Consider the following 12496-nt stretch of genomic DNA (forward strand, 5'->3'; position numbering starts at 1 on the left):
AGGGACATCATCGTCTGTCTCATTTGCATGTCACTGAGTTGTGCATATCATTGTTTTGTGAAAAATAAGCGAAATTTTAAAACCCCATAACTTCCTTATTTTACATCCAATTTTCAGCATTCTACTAGTTTGAGTTTTCTCTATTTATTCAACTCAAAATTTTTCTGAAGTGGAATTGACCTTTAATGAACCCAAAGGTTCTTCAATTTCGTTGAATAATCAATCATGCGTGCGTATACTTTCACTCTGTTTGAAAAGGGTCGTTTTTAATGGATAAAAAATACGTTTTTTTGTAGTTCAAAAAGATGTTTTTAATGGTCAAAAAGTCAACATTAAATGCGGAAATAGAACTCCTTATTCCAAGTCTTCGCATTAAGAAGCGAAGGAACGAAAATTCTTATTTTCAAGAGTTCTATTTTCAAATTTTAGATTTGAACGTAATATAAGGTATAATAGAATATGACAGGGAGTGGGGGTTTAACGACAATGACTTATTAAAATTGTCTTCCTAGTCAACACATTCCCTCGTAAGAAATGTGGTGATCAGGGATCGATTTCATTTCCTAAACCACATAAGATTTAAGAAAAAAAATTATTTATGCTTTTGACACTGCATTTCCTTACCCCCCATACTATTAAAATCATCATCAGTGGCTTAGTCGATGACATACTCATTGAATTAATACCGAAAGATGTTTATCCACTTACTGATAAGAGACCTTTGTAATGAAATAAATGTTACATGTAATTGTGATTATTTTCGTCTCGGTATTTGAATGGTCAAAATTATGGAAACCATAAAAAATCAATGCGTAGGAGATGCGCCTACGTTATACTGTTATAGGGCAAGGTTCTAGACACACGGGCTTCAATATTTCTTACGATCAGTTTGATTATTGGATGGAAAGTGGTGAACTAGGAGGTGAAGAACAGGAGGAGTCACTGAAAGAATGATCCTTGGCCTTGGATCGAAGGGTATCGATGCTTTTCTTTTTCCTTGTTTCTTCTTCCATTCTCCGACCCTTTTCAGCTGGAGACATGTAAAGTTTCGGGATCGTGATTGGTAGGAAATGTGGGAGTTTGCTCGACCATCATGATGAAAACTGTGTCCGATTAATTTCACTTTATTTGTCACGTGATATATCGTGAAACTGTTTTTTGTCGAGTCACGTGATAATCTCCAATAATATTGTAGGCGTGACCGTATAGCTGTATCTCCAACCAATCGGATCGCACTAAAGTTTGCCATCGCATGATAGCTGTGTGGCTTATGAGAGAAAAAATCGCGACTGGGGACAATATTTTTAAAGTGAAACCGATAATTATTCAACATGCAAAAGTACATGACCCTAGGATTACTGGGGTCATAGAGATTCTGTAGAATATTATGCGCTATATAAGAATCTCTTCTTATTATTATTATTACTGCACACAGATTATATACTCATTTCGCTAAAAAGAATTTATTATGACATGCAAAACCTCCATGGAAAGAAAATTTGAAGAATAATTTGAATTGGATTTATTTAACGACAGGGACACTAGGGAAGGAAATAAGCAAAGAACTTTTACGCAATTCAAATTCAATATAAGGCAAGAAAATTATTTATGTTCAATGCGCAATGTAAATTCGAGAAAAAAATACAACCGAGCTCCGACTGAGCGCTCGTAATCTACTGATAGAAACAGGGAGGTACAAAAGACCGGAGAAGATACCACCTAACTTGAGATCTTGTGAAGATCGCAATTTGAATTTGGTCGGCGATGAGTTGCACGTCAAAATGAAATGTAACAAATATAAAGATATGCGGTTTTTTTTTAAAAGATAAATACCTTCGATATTAGGTTTATTGAAATGGACTGCCAATACTGAAGTATTGAATAAATTTTTAAAAAATTATTTTATCCATAACATAATTTCTATTAGAGGTGTTTTCTGAAGATACAATATCAGCAAGAGTGCTAAATATATCAATTTGCAAACATTCTGCAGTAATATATTCGTAATATTTTTACATATCGTGTTTACATTTAATGCCCTTCTTCCAATTCTTCCTCTTTCTCCCCCCCCCCCCTCCCTCTCTCTCTCTCTCTTAACCCCCTCTCTCCCTACCCCCTCTCTTTCCCTCCCACTCTTTGCAATAAACTATTCAATTTAGTCCCACAAAAATGGAAACCCGTTTTTAGACTAAACCAATATGTTTCGATCATAAACCCAACAGGAAGAACGAGATCTTCTCTTTGATTTGAGACCAAATACTTAGTTATTTATTCACGTATTGCGGAGTAAAAACTGTAAATACTGAGGTATAATCATAAACGATTTGCGCAGAAACTCGCTATGCTATTCCTTGCTTTTACTATTAGTCGTCTCATCCTTGACAAATCTAGATCCTTTTTCTGCGCAACTTTTTTTTCGACATTGATTTTTCAAACTGTTCTTGCTCATCTATACTATTCATATCATATTTGGTATCAAAATGAAGAGGAAAAGTTGCATTTTGTGGTTGTGTAGAGACTGTAGATCGTTTGGATATGATGAAAAAAAAAATGGAAATCTCAGTTTCAATTTATTTCACTGGTAGAAATGAAGAAAATGGTTTGTAATTGTATGCCACGAAGGGAATAAAAGGAAGTATACAATGCGTCAACTGATATTTTAGGAGCTTTGAGCTCATTTTATTACCATCCAAGTTTTGCAAAGACAAAAACCACATAAAACAAAGTTAAAATAAATGATAAAGGCCTTTCAGGCATGTCAAAATTGCTGTAAACTGTATACAAAAAAGCGAAATGATGTATAAGCACGTTGGAATGGAAAAATAAGTTTAAATACTGGTGTATTAAAATGATAAAGTAATGCCGGTGAACCCGACCTTTGATCGACAAAAACCATACTATCGGCTGGTTTGGAGTCAATTTCACGAGAATTTATTAATATCATTAACTTGCTTATTTCCGACACATACGGAGTTTGCTCCAGAAAGTGGTTTGAATCATTTTTTAGTGATTGTTTCTTCGAATTCAAATTGGATTTCGATTTTCGTTCAAATATCCTTCATTATACCGTCATTCATATCATTTTAGTACAGTCAATCTTCAGAGATATCATATCAGATCTTTCGATTATAATTATAATTTCCAGCACATACAGGTTTCTTGAAATATAATTCCAATTTATTTACAGAAACTACCAATTCATCTCATACTGCGTATATTATATGATCTACCTTGATGTAAACTACTAAAAATAAGTAAAATATTAATAGGCCTATACCTCTTAAGATCTGGAATCTGACCAGTTGAGAAATGCAATAAACAGCAACACTATTTGACTCAAAGTTTCTTGAATATTTATCTGCAAAACCATGATCTAAAACTACTTTTATATGAATCGACTTTCCTTGTCTTGAATAATTATTCATATAATACTCTACATCATTGCACAAAATTTGGGGAACTAGGGGAGGGGAGGGGGGGGGGGCAAAATTTATTTATTTTTCATTTTTTATCATGGAAACACGGTGATGCTATCACTGTAAAAACTGTCACAGTGGTGTTAAAACTGACACCAATTGGTGTTAATAGAGGACCATACCCTGATTAAAAGATTGAACATAGCACTAAAGAGTGTAAATGCTTTTGACACTGCATTTCCTTACCCCCCATACTATTAAAATCATCATCAGTGGCTTAGTCGATGACATACTCATTGAATTAATACCGAAATATGTTTATATAGATAAGAGACATTTCTAATGAAATAAATGTTACATGTAATTGTGACTATTTTCGTCTCGGTATTTGAATGGTCAAAATTATGGAAACCATAAAAAAATCAGTGCGTACGAGATGCGCCTACGTTATAGGGCAAGGTTCTAAACACACGGGCTTCAATATTTCTTACGATCAGTTTTGATTATTGGATGGAAAGTGGTGAACTAGGAGGCGAAGAACAGGAAGAGTCACTGAAAGAATGATCCTTAGCCTTGGATCGAAGGGTATCGATGCTTTTCCTTTTCCTTGTTTCTTCTTCCATTCTCCGACCCTTTTCAGCTGGAGACATGTAAAGTTTCGGGATCGTGATTGGTAGGGAATGTGGGAGTTTGGTGCCTTGTTGTAACGCTCCAACCCCAGACAAACTAACCAGGTCCATAGCCTTTTGGCCGGTTCTTAATAAATCGATGTCAGTTGTGTGTTGAAATGCAAAGTGTGGAGATTCGCCACCGCGCAGAACTCCGGCCAAATAGGGGTTGGCAATCCATACGGGTGGTGGCGCTGCTGGAAGTTGAGAGGGTATTCCTAGACCGAATGGGTTAGCTGGTAAGGGGATGCCCGTCATTCCTCGGTTTGAGAATGCTAATGGATGGCTTGGTCTGTCCATCGGATGAAGAAAGGGATCCGCCATTTTGGTCATCTCGGTAGGATATGGTTTCCCGAAGCCACCAAAACTACAAGGACTCTTACGGTCGAAGAGTTTTTCCTTCTTACGCCATTTAGCCCGTCGGTTCTGGAACCAAACCTAGACAGATAAAGAAAGTTGGAAAATAACAAACGAAAAATAATGATACTTGTGGGTTGTTGAATAGATGTTGTAATGCTCTGCTGTGGTAATGTAACCAAACAAAAATAATACTACAATGTTAATTATCAGTTTTCATAATAATGGGCTCATTAGTATAAATGGATCGTTATAAACGAAAAACACGAGGGCTTTGGTTGTATCATTAGAATAAAATAATACACAATGCTGGTTTAACTTTTAGCAGACCTTTTGAGTTTAATACAAATGCAATTATAATGATATGTGTAGATCCACATAGTAATGGCTTGTTGTTTAAAGATAACTATAAGATATTTTAAAAACAATTGTTGAAAATGTCACAAAGCATTAATGTATACGAAAAAGTGATTACATAAAATTAAACATGTTTTAGTTTTCTGTAATTTTGAATAATTTACCAAAGTTGACGTTTATGCTCGACACGTTTGAGGGATAATAGTATATATGCCTACTGCGTTCTATTGGCGTCAGGATTGGGGTCTATCATGTCTATTGGCGTTAAGATTGGTGGTCTATTGGGGGTCTACTGGCGTCGAGATGGGGGGGGGGGTCTATCATGTCTATTGGTGTTAGGGTGGTTGGGTTATTCATAATATTAAATCTCATTCAGTGAGGAAACAAACATTGAGATAATAATACCTGAACTCTTGATTCGCTCAGGTCTAGTCGGAGGGCCAGTTCCTCTCTCATGAAGACATCGGGATACTGGGTCATCTCGAATGCTCGCTCCAACTGATGTAGCTGAAAGGTGGTGAAAGTTGTCCTAGATCGTCGGAGCTTCCGTGAGGAACTATCGGCATCATCCGCTGCGTTCGCCTCGTCTCCTGACATCGTTGTTCTGTCGATCGCGGCGGAGAAGTCGGAATCTAGGGACGATGAAGATGATGAATGCGTGGATGATGTCGGTGATATGAGTGCTGGGTTGATGTGAGGGATGTTCGATGTTGGTAGATTGCGTGACGGTGATGATGCCAATGGAAGTGATGATGGTATGAACCGATCTCCTCTTGATGATGGTGAGGTGGAGGAGTTGGAGGATGATTTCACCGATGTCATGAAGTCAACGTCTCTGTCATCTATAAAAGGATAAAATCGTTTAATAAAGTAATTATTATTATCCCATTCTGAAAACAATTATGATTGTAACAAATAAATGCATACTTTCACAAGTACAGAGGGATTAGTTAAATTAATTCGATTTATTCATTGTATTATTCATAGAAAATATTCTGAAAATCGAATGGCAAGCATGAAAATTCAGTAAACATGTTGAATCGTGATATTTTTTTCTGAGAATATATATGGATATTGACCAAACTTTTTACTGTTTTTTTTTTCTAGTGTAGGGGACAAAAGTAAAATCAGTTCTGCAGCAGTAAAGTTCTATATTATCAGGCCTATCTGTAACCTTAACATATGATTTAACAAAAATATATAGGCCCATTCATAATTTGATGCACTCTGATGAGTTCAATTATATTCCTATAAAGAGTGAACATTGTCTGTCTATTTTAGAGAGATAATATTATAATTATTTTCCTTTTCCTCCTGTAATGATAAACGTGTATACAGATAGACATGCTGACATAAAGACACACGATACTCGTTAGCATGCACATTGACACATAAATGATTGCCTTTTTTGTTATGTAGTACATGCCATGGTTAAATTGAACTTGACTTTATTAATTTGTTGAAGCGGTTGAGTGTATAGCAATTCATCAAAGATAGTCAATTGAACCACTATCGTGTATTAGCCGAATAGTTGAAGAGGACCGTATGTTTTAAGAGTAAAGCCGCAGTCTCACTAATCAATCCGACTCCAAATCAATCAAAACGAATACGTTTTGACCCATGCATAGTATCGGTCGGTTGAGAGTCATTATCGTTACAGTGTGACTGTGACATGCCGCAAGTAAACAGTAATTAAATGCTTTCTGAAATCAGCCCTGGTGTTATATACAAAGGTATGCAGTTTTGCAGTATCATTTCTCTTCAAAACTGGTCTTGTATAAGGAAATGAATCATTTGCATATATAATATCTTGGTTTTGACATTTCCCCATAATGATGATGATGATAATGATAATAATCATAATAATAACAACAACAACAATAATAATAATGAAAAATGATAATAATGATAACGATTATACACGTAATAATAATATGTATTTTTATCAATAGGCTTATTATGTGATATTCCTTATTATCAATCTGTTAAAGCATTCACAATTTCTTGTAGAATTCTGAGTAGAATCATCCTTTACTAACTTTGAGGGGAAAGCATAAAGTTATGTGAATATATAATATTTTTTTTCAATTTCAATTCAATTTTTTTTTCAATTTCAATTCAATATTTGATTGCTTGATTGTATACTCAGTTCTCTGTATAGAGTGTAATAATCAAATACCAATCATACAATCTGTTGCAAACTTTTAACGAACGTAAATGAATTCAAATAAATTCACTATATACCTATTAATTGGAATCTTAAAAAATTTTGTTTAATAGTGATAATAGTTAAATGAAGTTAAATAAATATACATTACAAGGGAAGAAATCACGAATGATATTTGCAATAAAGAATATAGTGTTATTGACACTGTATCTGTTTTTTATGCTGGAAACTGTGTTACTCTGTTTATTTAAGACTGTATTGTTTTGTATTCAGCAACAGAATACATCTTTGATGAGGTTTTTGAGACTCAAGTAGAAAACGAAGGGGGGGGGGGTGAAAGCATTGGATTGGAATTAAGTATCATTTCTAGTATAAACAGAATATAAAAATCCTAAATGCAATCAAAACGTAATTTGATAAGAAATAAGATCGGGAGAATTGAATTGAACTAAACAAAAACGGGACGTGAAGTGATGTAAAATGTAAGCGCAACTGATTTATAAGTCAATTGATAAAACAGAATAAATAAAAACCTCCCCTATTCATCACATTTGTATATTGTTCCTCGCGGGTAAGTACCAAATTGAGGTTTTACTCGAATTAAACCACTTTTAATGTCCACTATTACTACATTTGATAACATTATAATACTAGTATGACGTAATTTGATGTATTTTCTAATAACACACATTGAGATTGCATGTATCTTCGCAATTTCTTTCTCATACTTTTACAGCTCAATTGCTCCTAACCAATACCATTGAAATTAAATTCTGAAGATGATCTGAAAAGCAAGCTCGAAAAACATCATAGGTCTAATAATAAACCTTTAAATTTTTCCGAAATTATAGGTCTTCTTGTTTTTTGCCTCTCAAAGTTTAACAAGAATTCTTATATGGAGGAAATGAAAGAAGCCTTACCCGTCGATTCAAAGTCATAAACATCACGACGGTAACGCGCCCTTCCGTGGTCATCCTTGTCATGGTAGCCTTCGCTGTGTTCCACCCGGATAGGTGACCGGTCTCGGGCCATCACTTTCCGACTAGATCTTTCAAGAGCAGGGGCTTTTCTCCCAAGAAGGAAGTCTATTGAGTAGTTGCTTGGACCACTACACGGAGTGGTTGGTAAGATGGTCTTCGGCATGTTCACTTCCGGGAGTCTGGACTTGGACGAAGGGACAACAACTGCCGTCATTTTTTTCTGGGGTATAGGCCTGTGATTCCAACGAAATTATGAAAATTGGCCTATCAGGATGAAATTAGATTAATTTGGGACTAAGCAGAAGCAGCCCAATAGTTTAGAAACTCAACTCGAGTCAAAACGGTAGAAACATGTTATGTATCCCAAGAGCTCAAGCCGATTGAGTATATAGATGGAAGTAGGTGAGAGATTGAAATTCAAAGTCAACTCTGAATGTTGTTATCCGTAGGACTAGCCAACCCTGAAATGAAACAAAACATGACCCGTTGAATCTCTTGTACTACCGTACCCACTATCTTTCAACGGATCGTATGCTCAGGAATAAGGATACTTGTAAAAAAAGGAAAAGTTGTCAAACTTGCGGGCATGTGCCAATCAAACGGCTCAAGGCAGAATATGGGGGGCGGGCACCTATTCAGTAAATAGACTACTATTGTCCCATCGACAATAGTAGATTAGTGAATGTGAATAGACCGTTATCAATAGACTATACTCTGAGTGGCAGCTTGGTCTGTGACTTGTCTGAGGATGAATTGGTCTTGTTTGAGTGATAAGGTGGAAGCACTTTCGAGCTGGTTCGATGATCGGATGAATAGAAGAAAAGAGGGAATAAAGTAAAGTGTTGGTTTATATAATGGGCTTTGGACTGAGTCAAGTTGATGGTGTCGCCAAGACGGTGTTGCAGTCCGACACCCCCCGTCAATACCCCCACTTAGCTCTTATAGAAAAACATAGAGAGCTCTAATGATGTATCATCATTATAGGACTTTGTTCAATTGATTACCTTAATGAAAACATTGTGAGGGCGCTTTGTGCATTTATGTAGACAAGACGATTTTTTTTAAAGAGGGTGGATTGTGGCAATGATAAAATTACAGGTGGAGATTGGTGGGGGTGATGTCCCTGTTCGAAGTTCATTAACCGGGCAGACACAGAGCAATGGGAGGAGAGTTTAAAGTCAATTAGTCAATTGTGAGTAGCATCCCAATTAAGGAGGCTTATAATTTGTGGTATTCTTCATCCGGGAATGAAATCATAATAGACAGGATTGATTAACCAATGCTTCTCATCTTAATATAAATCCGATTTGCTAATGGTCGAAAGGAAAGAAAAACAAGAAAGGGTAGGGCTGAGTAATTATTTAGCTTTTGTTGTCGCATTCTTGTTTCATTTTATGTTCAGATTGTCAATTTCGAACCATGGAGCCATTTTTTAAACAATGGTTGAATAATACGTACAAGATGGAAATGAGAAAATAAATGTGTTTATCTAGTGTTTTACGATTGGTATAGTTGTTGCTTTCAGAACGTTGAAACCTCCCCGGAGTAATGACAAGTCGTCAGTTTTGCCACTTTTGAGAGTATTTTCCCGTTCAAAAATCTCCAGGAACGCAAATGGTAGTTTAATACTCTAGCCACCTCTTTTTTCGTTCGATGGAACTGACTTGTTTTTTGTAGATGTCTTTTCCTTAGGTGTCCACCCTTTTTATTTTTTTTTCATCATGTGACCAATTCCACTCGCCCTATAGGATTTCGATACATTTATAATGATCACATCATAGAGGTATCTCATAAAGCTTGTCGTAAGTTACACACACATGACACATTGACCAGTTCTTGGGAGATAAAGAGACATTAGAGATATCACAAATCCATGAAATCGCTCGTGGTTTCATGAGCCTAATCACAACAGAAAGGCTAAAGATATTCGTTCGAACCAACCAAATTTTTTCAGTTTGATATCGCTGATTGACAAAAGTGTATGAATATAATTGAAAATCTAACAACACTGATTCTAGAAATGGTAACTACTGAACTTCATTTCCCCGAATTGGGAAGACATATCAACGACTTTGGAACTATTTTTGACTGGCGGAAGAATTAGGGCCATTTTACTGTTTTAGTTGATAAATTTTATCTCATCTTAGTTATCTTCATAAATGGCGATTTATTTCTAAAATGAGCTGGCTACAATACCCTTCTCTGGTCAGATATGGAATATCAGATATGTACATCCTATCCAATTGTAGTAAATATTTGACTCTCTAATTTCACGTTTATTTTTTATGAATTTTTCAAAAGTCTATGGGGAATGTTTTACGCGCGTGATACCTCGTATCGGCATGAGTGAGACTCAAATCCACGCGCGTTGAGATCTATAAACATATCCGGAACAACTATAGGCACTCCGACTAATTTAAGTTGTGGATTCTGGGGACCGGAGGCACTTGACCCTCCCTCCAGGAAAACGAAGAGAGGGAATTGTGATATTTTCCGAATATCATTTATAAATCTATCTCAACTAAAAAAGACCCCAAAATATCACAAAATCTTTAATACAGTGCCTCCGTTCCCCAGTGGGTCTATGACATCTGCTCCAGCGACAACTGCTCCGATGGAAAATGGTTAAGACAAAACCAACTAAATAAACCCCAATCCTTATCTTTACATTATTCTGAACTAAAAATCATTGTACAATCCTAATTCTAACCATTTTCCCTTTTGAAACAGGAGCAAATGTTGTGTGACTTTAAAGGTATATTGTACCATCTCGTAGCATGTGATCATCACGTCATCTTCTTCTGAATGCCCTCAAAACACGAGTAATCTACGATGGGCGAGCTTTCTCTGTTACAGCACCTTAATTCTCTGTGACATTATTTACCATTGATTTAAAAATCACATTATTATTAGAGACTTTCAAAGCTTGCATGAGGGATTATATGTTTTAATAGTATCGGTTCTTGTCGGTAAGAGTGGAGGTGCCGTGACCGAGTGGTGAGGCGCCTGGTTATACATGGAAAGTCCGGAGTTCGATCCCCGGCCGCGGGTCCTATGTCCGTGAGCGAGGCATTTAATGTACAATGATCTTTTATCCTGCTTTCAAATAAATGGAAATGCTATTTGCATTTGGTAACTAGGTGTCCACTTGTTTAAAAAAAAACATGAAGACCCTCATCCAAACTCTTTTCTCTTGTGCGTCTCGGAAAAAATATTTCTAGATTGATGGCGCTATATAAATGGCACTATTATTATTATTATTATTATTATGATTATTGTTCTTACTTTTATTATTATCATTTATTATTATCCGTATTATTATCATTATTATCATTACCCCTAAGTTTCTTTCTATCATGATCATAATGATTATGTTTTGATGTATACTATATTTGTGCGGTTAGACGTAATGATTATGTGAGTTGATAATTATTAATAATGCATATTATATCCTTAAACTGAGATTAAGTGATATATTGCATGTATGCTATTTTATTGTAAAGCGCATTGAATTGTCAATGAAATGAGCTATATAAAAATGCAACTTTTCACCATTTATCTATGTTACTATCCAGCCTTAATATTTCGTTAATATTTGATCATGTGAACGAAATCTAATTACCCCTTGAAATTCCGATTGTAAAAATTTTGTTTTCATTCTTTAATTCTTTGTATAAAAAATCAAAATTCTAACTTTTTTGAACAAAAGTATAATGATAAATATTAAAAGTTGATGCTTGTAACAGCTTTCATGAAATGCAATGAAAGTGTATAAAGGCTTTCTTTTTCTTCAAAACAATATGATTGATCTAAATTCATTACCTTGATCACGACTTAAAGGTCAAGTCCACCCCAGAATAATAATAATTTGAATAAATAGAGAAATTAGCATTGAAAGTTTCATCAAAATGGGATATAAAAAAAGAAAGTTATGGCATTTTAAAATTTCGCTTATTTTTCAAAAAACAGTGATATGCACATTTCAGTGGCATGAAAATCAGACAGTCGATGATGTCCCCCACTCCCTTTTTTTATAGTTTGAATTAGACAGTATTTCTTTTTTTACAGATTTGACAATAAGGATAAACTTGACTGAACCATATAGTATTAAACAATGCTAATCAGGGAGGAATTAATTGTTGTTTCACTTGATAATGAGGAGAAAATTAGAATATTTCATATAATAAAATACAAAAGAAATAGTGAGTGGATGATGTCATCAGGCTTCTCACTTTGCATAACGATCAGGATGTGCATATCACTGTTTTGTGAAATCAAGCAAAACTTTAAAATGTCATAACTTTCTTATTTTACAACCAATTTTAATGAAGGTTTCAGTGTTATGATTGTTGGACTTTTCTATTTTTACTTAAATTAGTTTTTTTTTGGGGGGTGGACTTGTCTTTTTTTTTAAATATGACGTTTAAAATTACTTTTTTGTATAGATCCTCGATCCGGCCGGAGTCCCATCTTTGGCTGAAATTGTAAGGTTTCGGTCTTGTTTTGCAATAACTAATGTAAGGTTTCTTTAATCTGTAGAAGTGGTAGAGG

General features: G+C 35.2%; 1 protein-coding gene across 2 annotated transcripts; it reads right to left on the reverse strand.

Annotated features, from left to right (window-relative positions):
• Nucleotides 1-864: 864 nt before the first annotated feature.
• On the reverse strand, nt 865-8483 carry LOC121416339 (ALX homeobox protein 1-like). 2 transcript variants are annotated; one of them, XM_041609906.1, is made up of 4 exons: nt 7886-8483; nt 5204-5640; nt 4090-4522; nt 865-1063 (listed from the first exon to the last, which is right to left on the reverse strand). In XM_041609906.1, the coding sequence occupies exons 1-4, from the start codon at nt 8157-8159 to the stop codon at nt 894-896; spliced, it is 1314 nt and encodes a 437-aa protein (XP_041465840.1). In that variant the 5' UTR covers nt 8160-8483; the 3' UTR covers nt 865-893. The 2 variants fall into 2 exon arrangements, with proteins under 2 accessions (XP_041465840.1, XP_041465839.1); XM_041609905.1 differs by having other exon boundaries at nt 865-1021; nt 4048-4522; nt 7886-8482.
• Between the last annotated feature and the right edge of the window lie 4013 nt (nt 8484-12496).

This window comes from Lytechinus variegatus, chromosome 5 (assembly GCF_018143015.1).
Source record: "Lytechinus variegatus isolate NC3 chromosome 5, Lvar_3.0, whole genome shotgun sequence".
Lineage (NCBI taxonomy): Eukaryota > Metazoa > Echinodermata > Echinoidea > Temnopleuroida > Toxopneustidae > Lytechinus > Lytechinus variegatus.